At 39.9% G+C, this 22,353-nt stretch overlaps 1 protein-coding gene across 1 annotated transcript in view; it reads right to left on the bottom strand.

The window, feature by feature from the left end:
- Positions 1-5,668: 5,668 nt before the first annotated feature.
- The window catches only part of SLC12A2 (solute carrier family 12 member 2), an 83,079-nt gene continuing 66,394 nt past the window's right edge, over positions 5,669-22,353 (bottom strand). The window contains exons 21-29 of the mRNA XM_048504363.1: positions 20,831-20,910; positions 18,098-18,223; positions 16,225-16,272; positions 14,230-14,343; positions 13,987-14,098; positions 11,979-12,065; positions 11,035-11,170; positions 10,805-10,872; positions 5,669-8,219 (exon numbers count right to left, since the gene is read on the bottom strand). Of these exons, the coding sequence (XP_048360320.1) occupies positions 8,084-8,219; positions 10,805-10,872; positions 11,035-11,170; positions 11,979-12,065; positions 13,987-14,098; positions 14,230-14,343; positions 16,225-16,272; positions 18,098-18,223; positions 20,831-20,910 (907 nt within the window). The 3' untranslated portion in view covers positions 5,669-8,083. The remainder of the gene's footprint in view (positions 8,220-10,804; positions 10,873-11,034; positions 11,171-11,978; positions 12,066-13,986; positions 14,099-14,229; positions 14,344-16,224; positions 16,273-18,097; positions 18,224-20,830; positions 20,911-22,353) is intronic.

Here is a 22,353-nt window from a genome sequence, read left to right as displayed (position 1 = left end):
CTTCAACTTCAAGAAGGAAGGGGTCAACCACTGCAGCTGCTTCCACCATTTGTGACGACAGCTAGTGCCAAGGGCTGCTCCTGCCTTACTTTAACTGAGGAGATCTTGATTTCAACCTCTTCCTCCAATGAGGCTTATCTCCTTTATGTTCTCTAGCAGCAATCTCCTGTTGTTCTGATGTGTGAGAATGGAACCAGCCAACTTCAGTGAAGTTGGCTTGGTAGAGGCAAATGCTATGGGCACCCAATTGAAGGTGAACCTGGTACCCACAGATCGAGTCCCCACCCATCCAAATTTCAGCAAAGTTGGCTGGTTTCTTTGAGGACACTCATCAGTAGCCCTGTGGGAAATTTGGTACCCCTACCCAGAGCAAAAAACGTACCAGAGCTTCAATAAAATATCCAGTACAGAGCCAGCTGGGCATAACAGCAAGTCCCATTTAAGTCTATGGTGGGAAATTTTCCCACCATAGACAGTTGCTGAAGAGCCTGGCAGATTCTTTGATCTGTTGTGACTCAATTGCAGCCAATTGCTCATTTCTGGGTGTAAAACAGGGTGCACATTTTTTAAGGTAGAGGCACCAAACTTTCAGGGTGGCTTCAGGAGACCCTCCTGGGAAGAGCACCCAGGTTTGGTGAACTTTGCTTCAGGGGGTCCAATTTTAAGGGATAGGGCCCATCTCCCACTTCCCCCCGAAGCAAAATTCACCAAACCTGGGTGCTCTTACCAGGAGAGTCTCCTGAAGCCATCATGAAAGTTTGGTGCCTCTACCTTGAAAAATGTGCAGTCTTCTCACACACACCCAGAAATGTCCCGTTGGCTGCAATGGAGCCAGGTCAGTTCAAAAGGAAAATCTGGGGAAATTTCTTGGGGTGCTTGTGAGGGGTGCATTTTTTAAGATAGCAGCACCAAACTTGCAGTCTTCATGAGACTCTCTTGATGATACCACCCAGGTTTGGTGAAGTTTGGTTTAGGGGGTGCAATTTTATAGACCATCAAAGAGGCAACCCCCATCTCTTATTAGCTCCCATTGAAAATATTCGGGTTTATCTAATCAGATATAGTTTTTTTGATTTAATAATAATTTTAAAGCCAAATAAAGCCAAATCCGAATTTTACTGATTTTTTTTTTCAGTTTTGCTCAAGCTTAAAAAAAATTGTTAATTGTATAATAACAGACTGTGATTGTTACTAATTGGGTTTAGGCTGCCAAGAGAGTCATGTTCCTTTCTCAGTGTGCCCTACAACTTTTAGATGAAAGTTTCAATTGCCTCTTCCAGTTTGCTGAACTAGATGAGGCTGTAATATAGTTGGTATCACAACCTGTTCCCACTAGCCCACTTGTGCATTATATGTGAGCTAGATTGTGGAACTGGGATATTATAAAGCTCCATCCACTGCAATACATTGAACGATACCATCTCTGGATGGATAGTGTAGGGCAGGGGTCCCCAAACTTTTTAAACAGGGGGCCAGTTCACTGTCCCTCAGACTAGAAAAAACTATGAACAAATTCCTATGCACAAATGATTGCAAAATGTTTGATTTCACCTTTCAGCCTTTCTGTCATGGTCTATTTTTAGAACAGTGACCAAAATATGTCAAGTACAGGGTGGGCTCCAAATATTGTTGGGGAGGCTGTGGAATACCTTCCCCTGTAAAAAAAAAAAGAGCAGAACTCTTCCCACTGAAGCATCTCTCCCATCTAACCCAGTATCAGGTATCTTCCTGGGTTCTTTCCTCCCTAGCAGCCAGCGAGCGATTCGCCTGCCTGGCTGATGCCAATGGGAGTGAGGCGGAACAGAAAGCCTGAGAGCAACACATGGAGTAGCTGAGAGGGAAGGGCAGAGCAGGCGTTGCCACATGTAAGGTTTCCAACTCTGGGTCAGAAAATTCATGGAGATTTGGGGGTGCCTTCATGTAACTGCAATCAACAGCCGTTGGAGCCGGTTCCTCCTCTCCCTCGAGCCCCCACTGTACATGAATGGAGCCATCGCCGCCATGCCTGGCGGGCCGGATAAATGCCTTCAGGGGGCCACATTTGGTCCCCGGGCCGTAGTTTGGGGACCCCTGGTGTAGGGTATGTTCAACTCATGACACTGTGATCTGAAGGTGAAGGTGATACTCTCTTTTGTTTCAACTGCACTGAGCGTGCTTCTGGATTTGATGCTGGGAGTATACATGATTGCGTTAAACTGGTGTAAATGCTGCATAGATTATGGATTACAAGATTAACCTGCTAAAGAGCCAGGGGTATTTCAAATATTGCAAGAACATACCAAAACAAAAAACAACAACCCCCTATTGTTCCCAAATAGCAACACCCAATCTCATCCAAGTCTCAGCTATTTCTTTGCTAAGAACCTGGGATATACCATGTGACACAAGTTGGACATTAACATTCAAAGCCTATTTTGAATGGTGTTACTTTTTACATGATCTTAGCACAAAAGCTAAAATTTAGCAATGGCTGCCCTCTAGTGCTGAAATTGCATTAGTCAAATGAAAAATGGCCATACTTAGAAATAATCTCAAAAATAATAAGCTCCTCATTGGTAAGGAAACAGCCTACAAGAAGTGTACATCTTTAAAACTAGCAACATTAAAGGCTAACGTTGCCATAACATTTCTACAGAATTTGCAATGATAGCCTGACTCAAATAACATTTAGCAGTTGAAGTTTTTCTCACCACAGATTGTCATTCCAAACAACACTTCACTTTTCCTTCATAGCTGTATTCCAGCTGCTATTAAAAACAGAGGGGAAAGGGTAGGTTACAGAAAGCAACTTTGCAGAGGCAGAAATAGGGGTGTGCAACTATTTTTTTTCCTGTATTTTTCAGATTTAATAGACCCAATTTTTTTCAGAAAGTCCAAAAGACAGCAAATCCACATACTGATATAGTTCCCCCCCCCCCCAGGTTTTTTTCAATATCTGAAAAATGTAGGGCCTATTAAACCCTATGGGAAATCTTTGTGGGGCCTTGGGGGTACTTTTAAGGTTGAGCCACCAAATTTGCAGTGTAGCTCCAGGTGACTCTTCTTAGAAGAACCCCCAGATTTGGTAAAGATATGGTATCAATTTTATGGGCCTGCATTCTTTTCTCCATTTAGGGGCCCATAGAATTCGACCCACTAACTCAATATTTACCAAATTTGGGCCCTTGTGTAAGCAGAATCACCAGCAGCTGTACTGCAAATTTAGTGCCTCTACCTGGAAGAAAAAAATCCTACAATGACAAAACATTTAGCAATGTCAGGGCAGGGAATCAAAGGGATAAATTTTTCCCAGCATAAGGAAACTGTTGGCAGATATTTGCAGGGCTCTGGTGGGGCAGAGACACCAAATTTGCAGTGTGGTTTCTTGTGACTTTTTTTTTTACAAGAACTTCCAAGGTTGGTGAATATTGGATCAGTGGGTCAAATTTATATGGTCCCATTTTTTTCTCAATTGGAAACAATGGTGAATAAATGGGGGCACCCACTTTGGGAGCCCATTAAATTGGATCCCCTGGCCCAAGGCTCACCAAACTTGGGGGTTCTTGTAAGGAGAACTACCTTAGCCTATGCTGCCTGTGCCTCAAAAGACAGCCTCCCCACAGCCCCACAATGATTCCTCCTAGGTCGGATGAAATGGGCTTGAAAAGCCAGGCAGAATTAAAAAAACAAACAAACTTTTTTTCAGATTTGCCTTTTAGGCATCATTGAAATGGTGCCTCTTTTTGGGCTTTTATTTCAGTTCAGCACATCTGAATGCACACCACCTAGTTTAGTTTAAAATTTTCAGTGACAGGTAATAGGGTTACACTGTACAAAATGGCTTCCAGTAAGCTATACACAGCAGTATAGATCAAGGTCCCTAATCATTTATCTGATATAGTTTGTAAGTAGGATCCTATTATGAAATTTTTGCACCACTTAACGTGTCATACTGTACTTCAGTTCTTTCTTGTTATTCCTACAATCCTGATGTATTGTTTATTGAATATCTCATTTTGTTGATTGTACGGACTATGTGTACTCGGCTTTGAGACTCTGTGGGAATGGTGGACCATAAATTACATTAAATAAATAACCCCAACTCACCCCCATACTCTGTAATCAACTGATCTCCAGGAATTGTTGGGCTTGATGTACAAGGCACCTTGAAAAATGAGATGGATGTTAGCAGTGGAAAGGAGGAGTCAATAGAAACTTTGGTTTGGATCCACCCATTGTGTTCTTATTGTTCACTATGATTGATTCCGCACATCAAATGTATAATCGGTTGCAGTCATTACAAAGGAACCCATGTTCCTTTTTCCTGATCATATGTGGGCCGTGCAGGCAGCAGTTGGAGCCCATGGAAACAATCCAGGTTCCTTTTGCGGCTTCACACAGAGATGCTTCCCTTTATAAAAAAATTTCCTGCAACATGTTCATAACTACATAGGCATACAGAAACAAACCCACACAGCCATGCTGATAGTCCCACAATACGATAGGCTGTATCTGCATAGCTGCACATGTGCAACACACAAAATAAAAGAAAAAGGGGCCTAAGAGGCCTTCCTGCAATAGGAGATGGATCCTTCCTGACCGTGGTCAGTGTGGTGGGAGAAAAATACAGCCTCTCCCGCCTAGCCGTTCGCACAGGAGTGGCTCCAACCTGGGATTTTGCAAAAGGATCACTGGTTTAGTGAAAATCCCAAGTTGAGGGAAATAAAACGGGGTGGGCTCATTTGGGAGACAGGACCTGTGCGAGCTCCCCCCCCCCATAGGTTGTTTAGTATCCTATACCTTTTATAAGTACCCTGTGCGAAATCAACTTATGTTCTGTAACACTATATAAGGATCTTCCCTTGTGGATTTTTTTCCCCTTCTTCATTATCAGAACGTTATCAGAATAAGTTTTATGTACTAAACAAAATCAAAATACATTTTAGACTGAGGTAAGGATCCCCATGAGTGTGTATGAGAGAAAAATAGTGTCCTAAATCCTTGACTTAAAGTACATTCTGGAGCCTCTCTCTTGGTAAAAGAAGAGACAAATATGAAATTGGCAAAACTGCTACCTGTTTCTCTCTTCACAATGAAAATTTTCTTTTCTCTTCTATGAATTAAAATTCCAGCGTGTTGAGAGAACTTTCACATTGATTACAAAAACCTTCTCATATTATTCAAAGTCTCTAGTTTTACCAGATTATCCATTGTTGTTGAAAGTGTCCCCCCTCCCACTCCCTTTTAACTCCATGAGTTCTGAACATCCATGTGGACAGTTGCTGTCAGGCAAGATTGCTGGGGAAGGGGGGGATTAATCAAGGATTCATATCAGAAGGTTCTACAGCTCCTATTACTGACTTTCTCTAGGATAATGCTCTAGGCTTTTAACAGGTATACAAGACTTCAGTTTCAGCTCCCTAGTCATGATTATCAGGAAGTTTGAATTCAAGTCTATATCAATATGGACAAAAGTAGACATACTTATTTAGTGAGGGGAAACTCTCAGTATGATTAGGACCACTGTGTGAAAAAAGTACTGTAAGACTCTGCTTTTGAAAACATCACATTTCTGTTCTAAACACACCTCAATATTTCTTGAACATATTAAAGTGATGACAATGTGAAAAGTAGACTAGAACCAGAAGTAATCCAATGTAATCAACAAAGGTAAGCTCGTTAAGGCAACTTACTTTAATTCACTCCCTTTTATTGCAGTGAACCTTCCTCAATACAGAGTAATAACTGCAATATTCAATGTTGTTAAAACATTAGAAAAGCCATTGTGTGCAATAGTTACAGTATAGTATTATCAAAATATGACATTTTCAAACTGTGGATAGTACCAACGAAAGCTCAATCCTTAAATTAAGACCACAGATCATTTTTAAATAACAGACAAGTATATAAAAAGATTTATGTAAAAACTAAAGCCTAATACAAACATAAGAAAAATAAATAATTGCTTTAATTACCTACTTTCCAAACAGTTACTAATTCCATAAAATAAAATTTAATCTCTAGAAATGGTATTGCTGAATGTCAATGGAAAACAATTATTTCAAGTCATTACTGATTGGAACTTAAGAAAACATGGTATCAAAAAGAAAACTTCAATTTATACTAAATAGAAATTGAAATGGCTTGAAATGGCTATGTCCCAAACTTGCCTCTTGCTAACAATTTGCAGGAGGGTTAGAGTAAATTTTACAATTGCTGTGTTGTTGGTAGGATGTTGTGTGTGCATACCAATTCTCATAAGAGAAGAAGCCTTTACATATATTTGATATCACCTTAGACAAAGGGTACACGCATGTGCATAAAACACTTTTCAGTTGGTTCCTTTAACAGATCATAAGCAATAACTATTCTGTGTGGGCAAAACTTTGAATAAATGCACATTGTTGCAATATCAGCACAAAGTTCATGCCCTGTTCTCCATCTATATATAAAAAAATGGAAACAGAAATTCAGATTTGCTGAAAGTTGTATCCCCTACCCTCATACCAATAAGTACAGCAAACCTGTATCAATGCTATTAATTACACACAGGGAATGTTTTTCAGGTAGTAAACTGCTCTTATTACAACTTCCAATTTCCTTTGAGACTGGCTCTGATTTACTCTGCCCTAGCAGTCAATTTGTATTGCACTTCTGAAAAAAAAATCACGATGGGGAAAGACAATGAGAACTGTAACTTATTAGACTGCACATCACTTTCTGAAATAATCACCTTAGTGACTGGTAGCTTTGTCCTTCCAAAAAGAATTGATCATTTAATTGGATCTTGTTCTGCATGAAAATATATTGTTTTGTCTGCTTTCAACAACAAACAATGATATGACAGATGTTAAATCTAGAACAGTATCCTATACTGCTGCAGAGAGGCTGCAAGGTTTTTATTTTGTTCTTGTGAAGTATAGACATAAGCATCCAGTGCTAACCATTGAATAAAAGCTTCAAGTGATTTTTCAATAAGCAATTTAGAGATTTAAAAAATCAGAAACCAGGCCGCACACACATGTACACACACACAGACTAGGAGGGCACACAAACTGGCAGTTCTTCATCTCACAAGATGTCATGTACAACTTAAAACTGTAAGGTTAAGAGGATCAAACCTGAGCATTTATCAAGACTGAATATAGATTCTGACAGTGGAAAGAATTGACCTTGGAACAATTTGAATAAAATGTGGTTCATTTAACCAGGTGAATGAACTGACAGCTTTATTTAGATGGTCATATAAAGATTCAAGATACCATCTAAGGAGGTATCCCATTAAACAGTATTCCATATCACATCCTATGTTGACATCATTCTTTAACAGAATTACAGTTTCACAGCAGAACTGCAGAATCCGCACCAAATTAATCAATAAAAAAGAAACAGTATAGAATTTGAGAACCCGGTCCTCTCTCATTTAGTATACTTTATTCAGTGGTACAAACTGAACAGTACAAAGTCCTGGATATGAATTTGGTTTTTATTACAGTCAATCTGCCACACTTCTCACTTTTGTTTCAGAGTCAACAGACACCTTAAATAAAAAAATCAACAGCCACCATTCTGAACAATAGGGAGGTTACAAAAGTAAAAATTAATAGCTTAATGGAAGACTAAAACATAGCAATTTTCTTGTAAGATGGAAGAACCTAGAAACTAAAGATTGATCTAATGGCAGACTCTGACATTATTTATAAATTTACAAAGGGTATATGGATGAAATTTGGTTAACTTCAGAAGGCACCTCAAGGCTAAAAGGCTTTTATAAATCTATAATCCTTTTATTGATCAAAAATAAACACTTTTATTGCTGCTGTTCAAGTAGCAAAGAAAAACCTGTGTATTCATTCTTCAGATTCTAACAAAGAATCTTCCTCCATTAAGCAAGGTTAAATTACAGAAGAATTAAGACAATTGAAGCTTTCGCAACTTTAGGAGTACAGTGACTTTCCTTGTGTGCTTTGTTCAAGTCAGTGGAACAGTGAGAGTAATCATTTTTGCCTGCATGTGATGTTAATATTTTAATCGAACATCCCAGTCTCTCTCCTTTAGGCACTGAAGTACCATTTCTTTGCAGCTGTTTGTTGTACAGTAGTGTTTAGGAATAGAAAGTAAGAACGCTCTGGTGATTTCCACGAACAAGAAGAATTGGTGGCAGATCCTTTGAAAGAGCTTCTATCCAAGCCATGTAGAGTGCACTTGATACTGCACTTTTTCGTGCCACTGGCAAACTCCTACAGTGCAAGAAGGGAAGGAAAAATGCAAAACGCCAGGTTAACAAAACTGGATAATGCAAAAATGTTTTACTACTAAGAGACAGCTGTTACTTACATTTTTAGACATAAAATGCGTTCACACCCAAAATGTTAGATAATACTTTGTAGTTATAATGCGGGACAATGCCTTAGTACCTGATACATGGCATTAGCAAAGTTAACAGTACTCAGGGTGCTTAGAATGACATGCCTTCCAAAATCTCAGCAGTCCATTAGAAAAGTACCTCAGAAAATAAATTTCCATTCTACCCCCAATTCCCAATCTTGAGAGCTGCGAAGGGGAATCTGACCTCTTTAAGCATTTTATTGCCTGTTCACGCAAGTTTTTCTGAAACGCCTTCGGAAGCAAACTTCTTTGGAGGACTCCAGCATCTAGGAGACACATAAAAGTGCTCCTATTAACTGCTGCAGTCTCAACTTGGCTCTTCCTGACCCAGCAAAGATTTAAATCCTATACCCCCACCAGTAGCACCACTAACTTGTTTTCATGTGTGTTTCTTATAAGCTTCCTATACAAGAAAAAATCCCATGAATTGAGGAAACAATGTAAACAAAATGTGGCTTTAACTAGGCAGAGTGTGAAAACAATCCCAAAAGTATAGCATCATAATAAAAATGAAAATCAGACTTTTTAGGAAATTGAAACATTATCACAAAATGCCTAAAAGTGGTAAAAAGAAAAACTAGTTAAAAAGGGGGAAAAATACCCACATCCTATACCTCTCGAGCTATGAGCTGGATCCTTTAAAAAAACCCATTATCCTCATTACTTTCATTTTCATATCATTTCGTCTTCTAAGACATTTTTTCGTGTTCCGTCACTTGGCTGAATCTAGCAAGAACAATCTACTCAGGCTGAAGTCACCTGTGCTGAGCTATACCCTTCAATTGAACAGCTGAGACGGACTGAATGGAGATACTATTAAAACTTGTGAATTGGGTAAACAGATCATATGGGAACCAGGAAAATAGTCAATCATGAAGGAGTAATGCAAAAATGCTGACACTTAAAACAAATGTCTGGTTCGGATGACATAATTTGTGGAAGCCTCTTCACTACTCTGGAGTGATCTAGCAGAGAGATACAAGATACTTCATGCCTTCTGCAGAATTATCTGTCCTGGCATATAAAGTACATTACTTAAGAAATTAAAGGTCTATCCAGAAGATGGTAGACATGGGAATTCCACAATTAGACACCAGGAAACGGGTTTCTGGCAAGGCAGCAAAGCTTTGTTGTACGTACAAATGCAACTAGATTAACATGAACAGTCTTAAAAATTGTATTCATAATAAGTCCACGTCATGAGTTCTGAATCAGAGGCATAAACAGTTTATAAATTATCGCTGAATGTTTTCAAAAGGTTTTGCTTCATATCCCAACTTCCATAAGGGACTCTCAGGTAAGACAACCAGGTGTGTATATCTGCTTAGCTCCAGGAATACTATAGCATCAGTTGCTCCCAGACTATTCACTGGACCCAAGTAATGGAATAGTTTTACAGTTACAACCTTGTCAGGTTTTCAGAAAGATGACATCATGGCATCACATGATTTTTTTAACTTAATTTTTTATGATTAGAAATTGTGTAAACTGTAATCGAATTGAATATATCTGTTCATTTTTTTTCAGCTGTATGTGTTTATCCATACCACAATTATAAATCAAATACATTTTATCAGTGTAACTGCACCTTTCGTTAAACCTTTGGTTTGTTCCAATTCATGAAGTGGTGGAGCCACCACAGTACAAGCAGAGTACACTCAGGGCAATTTGCTCAATCCCTGATGGTTCAAGCCATATTGTTGTAATCATTACAACATTTTGACCACTTGATGTTCCTTAAATGAAATTAATACCTAGCACTATTTTTGTTTTACATGGGGAAAAAACCCTTTCTCTTTACAGACAGACAGACAGACATTTGAGAATGCTTTTGAACATAAAGATGAGGAGTAAAATGACTCCAGTGGTTAATTAAGGTAATTATTTATTGTACCTTGTGTCTGAGACTATAAAGGGGTTCAAGCTATGAGCTGCCTGCACATGAAGTTGCAGAGGCAGATGTACCCAGCCTCCACTTTGTCTTTAGGAACCCCATGAACCACACACACCCAACAGTAAGAGTCACAGTACAAGCATGCCACAAGTACAAAGTGCTGAAGTAAACAAGGGGAAGTGGGCAGAATTGTCTTTCACCCCTCTTGGGATAGTGGACAACTTACTTCATTGAGCTTGTTCTGCTAATAAACAAAAGCAAATCATCCTTCCACTCAACTGCCTCTTTTCACTGAATCCCTCCTGGCATTTTATCCCAAATGGTCTTGCAACCCTCATCACTGACATTGCAGGCATTTGTTAGGAGAAAGACTTACTAGCACAAAAAGTAGTTTTTGCAGGTGGTTAATAGGAACCAGGGTTTTTTTTTTGGGGGGGGGTGGCAGGGGGAGAAGCGTCAGTTGTACTAGTAACATTTTCTCAGCAGTTATGGGATTATGTGTATCTAGTGCAAATGTGAAGAACCACAGAAAGCATTACTTACATAACAATTAGGTTAGCTGTGCTTGAATGCTCTTTCAGTAATTCGTTTAGCCGAATCTGGCGGTGACTCTGTAATTCAAATGAGAACTTCGGTGATGTAACACTAAGTAGAAGAGAACTATTAATAAGGAGTCTAATTTACAGTTTTGGGAGATCAATGCCAACTGAAGTCTTACACACAGAAAAGTTAATAACCGTCAAAAGTATGTTTGAAAGGGTTTACAAATATACCTTGGTTTTGTACAGCTCAATTTCATTATCTGTGATTCTCCAAGGTTCATCTTCTTTCATTTTATCTGCAACATCTTGTTCTTTATCTTCTTCATGAAGTCTGAATGGCTCAATCATTTCATCAAAAGCTGCAACACTGGAAAGCATTTCATTACACAGTTGGTGCTCAAATTGTGAATTGAATCCTAACACTACAGACATGGAACTAAAATGCTGTATCATGCATTCACATGATAAAACCATTATTTTTCCCCTGCTTTAACATGATGTATTTAAAAGACCACAGAAAAGTCAGGCAGGATTCACAATTTCTGAGAATCCATGGGTTTGACCTTTTCTAGAACATTTTTGAAAAAAAATCCCATTTTTTAAAAACTACTTTTGACTTTCACATTTAAAAGACATTTGCCAACAAGCATGAGAAACAATAGCCTTGAGCAGATTTCAGTTTTAAGGCCATTTATATTTAGAGTTCATTTAATGGTTTAAAAATTCAGATTTTTTATGCCATCACAATGTATCAAACTCTATTAATGTTTCGTTACTAACTTTTTAAAGTAATAATTTTATACTAACAAATGGAAGTTAGATATTCTTAACCAGAAACAAACATTTTACTTTTGCTTAAACTGTGGGGGGAAATGTCTATTGTGAGAGCCATTTGTTTTTTATGGCCAGAAATCAAAGTAAAAATTAAACAAGTGTTCCATCTAAATTTTAATGTTATTTGCAGTCAGAAATACATATTTGATTTGTCTTATTTTATCCTATTAAATGGCATACAATTCATTAATACATTTCCCTCTAAAGCAGTTCACTCATTCATTTTACCTACAATTCCTGATTTTCATAGTAATAGTTGGCAACAGTGGACAACAGCAGCTTATAGTTATCAACCATACTGTTATTACAATTATATTTAAAAACCACACATATAAACTTACTTTTCCTTCTTTGGCTTTGTATTAATATCACCCAGGACCATGATGTCTGAGAAATCTATTCGAAATTTGCTAAGCAATGTAGCCATCCTAAAAGGGTTCAAGAAGAGCATAACAGTTAAAACAATACGTAGCCTGAATTCAGCCCCACATTGTTCTATAGCAGAATAACTATAGCGGATTAAAAAGGTGTAAATTAATTTTAATGCTAAAAATATTGTGACAATTTAAACTAAATAAAGATGGTTGTTGTGGACTGTGTGGCTGTGGTCTGGTAGATCTTGTTCCTAATGTTACACACTGTGTCTAGTGAGAAGGGAATGTTTAGTGGGGTATATACTGTCCATATCTCAGGGTGGGGAATCAATCAGTAAGTATTGTCAAAGGCTTTCACAGCCGGATTCAACTGGTTGTGGTGGGTTTTCCGGGCTATGTGGCCGTGGTCTAGTAGGTCTTGTTCCTAACATTTCACATGCATCTGTGGCTAGCATCTTCAGAGGTGTATCACAGAGTGCTTTTAAGTACTGGTAGCTGAGTTTTGTTAATTCTCAGAGTCTCTTCCTATTTGTTGTCTTGGTGTTTGTGGATTACAATAGCCTCCCTGTGTAGTCTGACATAGTTACCATTCGGACATAGTACTTAAAAACACCAGAATCAAAGGCCAAGGTCATGCTGGGTTCATGGACAATGAACTCCACCCAAACACAGGATTTGCATCCACAAATATTGCTGCTAATGCAGGGAATGCGAATATAAATGTAAATGGTCTGAAAACCCTACCCGCATCACAATGCAGTCAACCACACTTTTGCATAGCAAGTTCCACCCAAACACTTACTGGTTGATTCCGCACCCTGGAACATGGACAATATATATCCAGAGGCGTGTGTGTGTGGGGGGGGAATGGTGCTCAAAGACAACCCCTTCTCTGGGTGCCCTCCCCTCGCCCCCACCCCTGCACTCGGAGGCAGGACTTTCTGCTGCCGAACCCCACCCCCAGCCTCTGTGCAGGCCAAATCCTAGCCCCCAGCCTCCTGCAGGCTGGCACAGCCTGGGGAGTACCTGGGAAGGCCTGCACGGAGGTTGGTGATGGGGCTTGGGGGCAGGGTCACCAGCCACCATGCCCCATCCCCAGTCTCTATGCAGGCTGAGCCATGCCCCCCACCCCCGTCCTCCATGTAGGCTGAGCCCCAGCCCCCACCCCCGGCCACATGCAGGCTGGCAGGGCCTGGGAGGCCTGCACAGAGGCGGGGGGTAGGGATTGGGGGGCCACCCACCACCGAGCCCTGCCCCTGGCCTCTGTGAAGGGCCCCCACCCCTGGTCTCTGTGCAGGCCCACAGCACATAGGGAGGGCCTGGAGAAGCCTGCATGGAGGCCAGGGGGTAGGGCTTGGCAGCAGCTGGCTTGGCAGGTGCCATGGGCACCCGCCTCTGAGCCCCACCCTCCCCGTGCCTCCTGAGCCGCAGGGAGGCGGGGGGTGGGGCTCAGTGGCGTGCAGCTAGGGCGCACACTTTTTGGTCATGTGCGCCCTCCCACGTGACCAAAAGGCATGCGCTTGGGGACATGGGTGACCCTCTGTATATATTCAATGAAACATTCCCTTATCACTGGACAGTGTGTAGCACACTTCTCTCTGTGATACACCTCTGAAGTTGCCAGCCACAGATGCAGGCAAAACATTAGGAACAACAGACCATGCCACACAGCCCAGAAAACCCACAACAACCAGCTGAGTCCGGCTGTGAAAGCCTTCAACAATACATTAAATAGTGTTTAAACAAGTACATCTCTTATACAATATTTACTTCAAGAGACTGCACAATTTAGTAAAGTTCACAAAATAATTAGAACAGAGGATAAAACCATCATTTTAAGTTCTATAAAATTATGCTACATACATTATGAAAAGTTAACACAAAATATTATTTCCAATAATTTGGAGAAATGTAAAATGTTGATTTAAGATAACACACTAGACAAATGTTTGCATTTTCTACTTAATTCACTTACGCTCTTCTGTCATGATCAATTCTGTTTATTTTCCCACCAATAAACACCCTGATCTTACAGTCTTTCCACTTTTTCTTGGTTGTTAGAAGATATGGAATCAACAATGTCAATCCTATATTAAAAAGAAAAACAACACAATTGATTTCACAATAACATTTCCAATATTGCTGATATTTCTAACAGTGCTCCAATGTTTTAAACATTTTTCCCCATTTATATCCTGCCCTCTCCAATAGGCCTTACCTCCATCATCAAAAAGCCACCAGACATCGATATTATTTTTGCCTTGTTTCTTCTGAAATTGAGAACTTGCATCGAGGAGTCTTTGATCAGCCAAGTCCAGAGGAGCAGATGGGCCTTTAGGATTTGTGAAATAGAGATGTTTGAAAGAAATGAAGGAACCGGAAGTCTTGATAGTTATTCCCCACTGCAGAATCTAATTGCATATAGCTTACTTCTAGCATCACGATTTCACCTCCACACCCCACATACAGAGTTTTACTGTCTGGAAAACTGTTGGAAGACTGTTGTATCAATGGTCATCAAGGTACCTAGCTCCAGGAATGTGAACTTTTGAGAAAAGTATTATTTTTCTCTATCCCCTGGTAAAGAGCATGACAGCTATGCAATCTCATTAAGGAGCAACAAGTGGTTTTTTTCATCAACTATCAAAGCAGCAGATGGGATCGAACATACAGTACTTTAAATCCCACCACACAGTTACAGAAACACAACACTAAGCAAGACTTGCCCAAGTAAGTAGGTCAGAAATCTTGTGACAGACCTGCATAGCAAAACTGACTGATACTTCATATACCTCTACATCAGTAGATTTTATTCTTCATGCTATTAAAAACTAGACAAGAGAACTACATTAAACTTCTTCATTTGAGATCTTAACCAATGTTAATTATTTTAATTTTCTTGTTAAAATGTTGGCTTAGTGAATTATTTTATAGATATCTTGCAACCCTGTGTTGCTTGTGTGCTCAAAAAAGCTTTTTAAATTAATGGCTACGTTGAATCTTGAAGACTTTCATATTTAAAAACCTTATTCCGAACAACCACAGAATTTAACTATTCTCTTCAATAAAAATTCAAGTTCTTTCCGGAATCTAAAGAGACAGGTTTAATGCAAAAGGCACAAGCAAGTAAGATCTATTAAGAGGAGATGGAAAAACATGGAAAAGAGAGAGAAGGTTATGTGAAGATGGCACAGTCCACAAAGATGTCAGCTGCGAAAAGACAGCAATCATAAGAACAGGATATTAGAATGGCAAAGATAACATGCTGGCACATGCTTCAGATCCAAGGTGTTTCAGAACAGGCCCTCCTTACTGCACATCACAGTAGCTTCCATATGCCAATGACAGAACTCATTAAAGAGGAAATGCCACAGGGTGTACAGAAAATGAATGGCAAAGATGCCAACAGAAAAGTGAGAAGATGCATCCTTGGTCTAGCACTCAAAAACCTGTGATTATCTATTCTGGCAGAAGTTTGAGGGCAAAGGACTAATGTTCTGTAGAACTTATCATACAGATAAAGGGATGCTGGCCAAAGCCCAGGACATGGTAAAAGATATTTCACTTAAGACAATGGCACAAATGGGAATGCTAGTAAGTGCTGTCCTTTCTGGACAAAGCAGTTTTACGATGGGGAGTGCCTATATTTGTAAATTGTCATCTTCAAAGAGAGAGAATACCCTCAGGATTCTACCTATGGCCACAACCCAAATAACTAGTTTAAGATGTACCCCAAAAGAGTCAATATGTGCAGTAACACAATTTACCTTTGATTTCTGAATAGCTGCCCTACACGTCATAATGTCAACTACCTGAAACATACTGGCTATGGCAGAGAGTGACTAGTGTTTATATAAAAAAGCAAATGTTAATGTCCCACTGGGCAGAGGTTATGATGGTGTTCTTTGGATATTATTATGTGTTGGTGACACTATATGGATTTGCCATTAAAAGCTTGGCACAGTGGGCATACATTTCATGATTATCCTGGGGAAGATAACTGAGATATTAAGAAACATGTAAAATAAATTCTTCCTGTAAGCCAAAAAGCCCATCCTAGCAGTACTGTTCCTCATAGGGTTCCATGAGTTCTGCAAATATAAAGTTTCATAATCTGAAGATGTTTGCCTCACACTAAAAGTATGAGAAAATACAGACAGGTATTTACATTATGGAAAAATGGATTAAAATCAAGAGATGAAAAATGGCCTGCCTTTTTTCAAAAGTGGCTGTGTTGGATTCTTGACATCATCTTCATCTTCTGGATGAGACAAAGTTTAAAAGTTAAACAAATTAAGATATTATTAGCTCTATCAATGAAAATGTGAATACAACTTCTAATGCATAACATAAAATGGCATTATGGAAAAACAAACATGAATGAATTCAACAAAATCCTGATAATTAGTACATGATTAACATGTTGCCACACCACTTTCACAAACTTCTTTTTGAAAAGTTCCAAGGATGAATTAGTACTTCAGGGGAGGGAGATGAAACTGTTGTCCATTACTGGCATAAACCAGCAATCCTCAGGAAAATTATTTTTCACTGAAGAAGATTTGGTGTAGGAAGAAAGGAGCGATTTCATAGCAATTGTACAAGCCTACAGTATTGTCCTAATGTAAAGAAGGGGGAGAGATTTCCACAGACGTTCCGCATCAGTAGATATATACTCAGTATTTATTGGATCAACCAGTAGTTCATCAAGACCAGCAACCTGTTTCACACAGTGGCTAATCAAGTTACCCTGAAGAGCCAACAGAGCAGAGACCAAGGCCTTCTTTGATGTTGCCTCTTAGAAATGGTTTTCAGAGGTTTACTGCCTCTGAATCTGGAGGTTCCCTTTAATCACTATGTGCAGTAGCCATTGATGGACTATCCATCTAATCCACTTTTAAAGCCATCAATGCTTTCTAAGTTGTTGTTGTTTTTACCCCACTCTTTCCCAACCAACATTGAGCTCAGGGTGGCTAAAAACAAGTAAAATACATACAATTTAAAATAAAGACACTATACATCATGGACTTTAAAATCATTACCAGCATTAACATTAACATTTCATGCAGTGCCCCTACTAGTAATGGGGAGGACAAACAAGGAACAGAGAGAGAAAAGAGAAAAAGCTGAGAAGGAGGGAGGAAGGGAAGGAAGGGGAAGGAGGAAGGAGGAGGGAAGGAAGGGAGGGAAGGGAGGAAGAGGGGAAGGAAGAGGAGAGGGAGAGAGGAAGGGGAGGGAGAGGAAAGGAGGAAGGGAAGGAGAGGAAGGGAAGAGGAAGGAAGAGGAAGGAAGGGAAGGGAAGAGGAAAAAAAAACAGGGAAAGGAAGAGAGCGCAGGGGAGGGACTGGCCTGCTAGAGTGAAGCTGTCATTTCCTCAATCACCAGCCTGCTCATGACCGAAACATCCACTGGCAGTGAATTCCTCAATTTATTTGTTTAGTAGAGACATATTTCCTTTTGCCTGTCCTAAATCTATTTCCCATCAACTTCACTGGGTACATCCCCCTTTCCCTGTTTTTCTCTCCCCTTCCCTTCTCGCTTTCTCTTTACCCTCCCTGTTCTTTGTTTGTCCTCCCCATTATGAGACAGGGAGGGTTCCCAATCCACTTTTCCCACCCTGTGCATTATTTTCTAACTATAATCAGTTGTCCTTTTTCTAAGCTGAATAGTCAAATAATGTTTCTCACCATATTGGACAGTCATGCCTGTACATGTTACCTACCTGAGTATTAGTCTGAAAGTGAAAGTCTCGCAATTTGTTTGTTAATTATTACATCAGTTGCAGGGAGTGATCAATCTGACTGTTCTTCATTTCTTCCAATTTAACCTCTAACTATGAACAGTACAAGAAATATGAAATAATAGATGAATGCCTTCCACTGGGCTAGGATCTTGTTGTCTGGAAACATGTTTCCTCAAGTTTAAACAACTGTTTGAACTCTGGGACTGGATAAAAAGGAATGGAATTCTGGATAAAAAGGAATGGAAGTCCCTGAGCTGTCCATGCACATCTCTGAATTTTTTTAAAGACTGAATAATGATTTCTTGCACTGCTATAAACAAAATTATATTCAGTAAATGGTTACCTTTCTGAACAGGAGCTTTTTCACTCACAGGCTTAGAAGTGATTATCTCTGTCTTCTTGCTGTAATCTACATTTACTATAATATCTTTGGTTACAGGAGACTTCTCTTGTGATGACAGTAATTCTTCTGTGAATATGAACAAATGTATGCAAACAAATTATTTACAAGATAGAAGACCATAATTAACTCATTTTATGACAGAATACATGGCCAACACTAAGGTCAGGCAGCTGGGTGGGGGCAGGAATTATATAGCACGAATAGTAATCAGTCTCTCACACATACTCAACCCATTTCTGTTGATCAACTAAAGCTGTAAACAAAAATCTGATAAACAACTACAGCTCCCCAATAGTATGGTTTGGATCCAGTATAGTGTTTCTGCAAATGCAGAGACTTCTGTCCACAGTGTGTGACGTGTATGTGTGTGGGGAGATGTGAAATTTGTACTCTACTGGTAGAAGTCCTTGTTCCTGAAGAAGCATTGCATTAGTTCCAGGCCTACATATCTAATCTTCTACATATCTTCAGCTTCTAATCCTAAGTCTTTGTCCAGAGGAAATCTGTTGCTCAGTTATTGTGTGAGGAGGGAGCAGGCTGTACTTATTCCGGGGTGAGGGAAAGGGTTCTGTGCAAACTCAAAAATTCTTTTTCTTCCACACTGGAGTTGAAAACAAGCTCCTGCATTACATTATAATGAAATCTTGACACTTATTAAATAATTCCAGAAAAAATTCCAAAGGGGGAAGGGAAGAAAGGTACCCTATCATAATATAACCAAGAGAGCCATCATGATGTAGTGGTTAAGAGCAGCAGACTCTAATCTGGAGAACTGGGTTCAATTCTCCAGTCCTCCACAAGAAGCCTGCTGGGTTACCTTGGGTTAGTCACAGTTCTCAGAACTCTCTCAGCCGACATAATGCTAAGCAAAGGAAAAACACCTCTGAATATCTCTTGCCTTGAAAAACCTACAGGGTTGCCATAAGTCAGCTGCAACTTGACAGGATACACACACACACAGTAAAACCAAACGGAAGTATTGTATCACTTTAAAGACCAACAGATTGAAAATAGCATGTCCAGCAGACACTCACTTCCTTCCAAGACAGAACTGGAGAATCCCACACCCTAAGAAGCTGGGCTTTACAGGCTAATGGATTTAATCCACTACAGACATCCAGAAGATCTACACAGACCAAGAACAAAACCTACAGGAAAGAAGAAAAAACAGCTTGGCCATCAGAGGGAAAGTGTTTTTTACACATTACATCAAGGGAAGTCACTTGCTGATGCAGTATAGGGAAAATGATGGAAGAAACATAACCTTGAAACAATCTACAGACCCACTAAGAAAATTCAACAAGTGCCACGTTCAGCAAAGGGTAAGAGGGATCGTCTAACTTTTGCAGGCATCTATCGCGTACGGTGTAGCTGTGGACAAGTCTACGTAGGGACCACCAAATGCAGCAGCCAGACACGAATCAAAGAACATGAAAGGCACTGCAGACTTATTCAGCCGGAAAAAAATCAGCAGACGAATCAAGAACATGAAAGGCACTGCAGACTTGGCTAATGCCGGAAAAAAGATAGACGAATCAAAGAACATGAAAGGCACTGCAGACTTATTCAGCCGGAAAAAAATCAGCAATAGCAGAACACATGATAAACCAAGCTGGGCACAGAATATTATTTGAAAACACAGACATTCTGGACCACACTGACAACCTCTATGTCAGACAACACAGAGAAGTCATTGAAATCCACAAGCACATGGACAATTTCAACAGAAAGAAACCATGAAAATGAACAAAATTTGGCTTTCAGTACTAAAAACCCTAGAATCAAGACAGTGACTAATGAACACCACCCAGACAAAGGATGTCTCCAGGCAGTAAGCAATCAAAAGGCCAGGCTACTACAATGCAGATGCCCTCATTAATTGATTATGCTATTTTCATGGTTACTCACATGGTAAATGGGTGGATCCCACCCAACACATGCAAATCAAACTTGCTAGTTGCACCCTTTACACTTGTTAACAGGCAAATGGTTCTTTCTCCCACCCTGGACATTCCACAGGTATATATACTCCACTTGCTTTACTACCATCAGATCCTCTGAAGATGCCAGCCACAGATGATGGTGAAATGTCAGGAAAAAATGCTGCTAGAACATGGCCATACAGCCCAGAAACCACTCAATACCCCAGATTGAAAATAGCATAAACGTCCATGGCTACAGCCAATTTCATCAGAGAATCATCAGTCAGTAGATATAACTATACAAATGGATATGGAGGGCGGACACTGTAGGGTTAAAGGGGCAGAGTTTGTGACACTGAAGAAAAACAAGCACAGTGCTCTTTTAAAGCAGCTGTAAATGTGTTAGGTTAAGTCATAGCAAATAAAATTACATCTCCTGTTAAATTCGGATTTCACAATTATTCATGCTATGATAAATCTGTTAAATCTTTGAGATATCATAAAACTATTTATAGGGAAGCAGAGCAACCCACTAAAACATATTCTGCCATGGCATTATGATCATTTGCAATGACTTAGCAGGTATCAGGAATGCTAAGAAATTGAAAGTAATGGAAAATGACATGCCAAAGAATTTTCCAGGAACTCATTTTGTGCTGTTTAAAAAGTAATATCTGAAGGAGGGAGGCAAAATTGTACCTTGCTGGGGGGGGGGGGGGGGGGGGACTCTAGATATTGGAATGAGAGTTACCTTGTCCCTGAAGATGAGAAATATCCAGACCTTCCTTCATCCGGATTACAACCACTCCATACTGAACATCAAAGGCATCACTGTAATAGATCAGGTAGAAAGATATTTCGAAAAGCAATTCTAGGTCACAAAATGTTACTGGATGTACTCTAAATGAGCCTACAGAGAACAGAGGATGTCACTTACCAATCTGGAATATGGAAATCACTTCTTGCTTCAAACAAAAGTTTCAGCCCTCTACTTTCTACATTTTAGATGAGCTAACGAAGACCTGATAATGAGCTTTTAATATTATTGTTTTAAAAAACCCACACCAAAACAAGTTGCAAATTAATTATCTTTATCTATATTAGAACCAGCTGTTTGGTACTGTTCATCAGCAACACCCCACAAAAAACAGTGTGATGTAGTGGTTCAAGTTTCAGACTGTTGCTGCTGTGGAAGCCCACTGGGTGACCTTGGGCCAGCTACACATTCAGAGACTAATTCATGCCACCTGGTGGCTATAAGGATAAAATGGAGAACAGGAGAATGATGTAAGCTGCTTTGGGTTCCCAATGTGGCGAATAAAGGGGTAAAAATGAAGTAAATATATATGAAGATGGGGAGGGGGGAGAAATACAAAGTTAATGGGTAGTAAGGAAACAAGGAAGCATGGAAGGTGAGCATAAGGGGGTTGCCAGAGAGAAGAAAAAAAGAGTCTGGGAAGGAGGATACAGAGGGAAATGAATTGCCTCCCATAAGTCCTTGTAGGTTTCCCACTGCAGAATTTGATACAGACCACCACCCAACATTGCTCCACTGGGCCATCGTTTTCCTGGGGTAAAGCCTGACGGGGGAGGAAAATAATGGAAAGCTGAAGCGGGGAGAGATGAAGGTAGGATGGCTAGTGGGTAGGAAAGAGTGAAGGAAACAGGAAAAGGGGACAGTCCATAGGGGCTTCTAAGAACGGGAAATATAAACAGCTGATGAGGGCGAAAATGAGACCCCTCGTGCAATTCCTTGTGGTTCTCCTGCTTGTCAATATATCTAATTCAGAATATGGCCACATTTGTGAATACTTAAAACTAGAGATTAGAGCCATGGTCAGACCTAAGGAAACCCCATGTTTGCAGAAACAACTGAAATCTTGAAAGGGCACAATAGGTGTTTTAAAAAACCCAACTCACAAAAGGAACACCTACAATTTAAATGTCTTCAGTGGCCACTGCTAAGCAGCCACAAGGTTTCTATAAGAAAAGGAAAGGGGAGGGGGGAGAGTTAGGGTCTTTTTCAGGGTTGTTTTGACCCTTGAGGTAGGTTTCATTAGGTCAGGCCAGGCGGCAGCCACTGGCAACTTGCATGACTCAACTAGACCCAGGCCCTTGCTACCATCAACAACAGCAACCCCATGAAAGCTAGTGTTTGTAGTGATTACTGGTTCAGATTAGGATTTGGGAGACCCAGCTTTAGGTCCCCACTCCATCATGAAAGTTATCTGGATGGCTCTTGGCCAGTCACACACTCTAATGCCCAAGGTAAAT

The sequence above is a fragment of the Sphaerodactylus townsendi genome, linkage group LG07 (genome assembly GCF_021028975.2).
Source record: "Sphaerodactylus townsendi isolate TG3544 linkage group LG07, MPM_Stown_v2.3, whole genome shotgun sequence".
NCBI classification, from domain to species: domain Eukaryota; kingdom Metazoa; phylum Chordata; class Lepidosauria; order Squamata; family Sphaerodactylidae; genus Sphaerodactylus; species Sphaerodactylus townsendi.
Note: the sequence above shows the minus strand (reverse complement) of the source record. Positions and strands in the feature narration are given on the sequence as shown.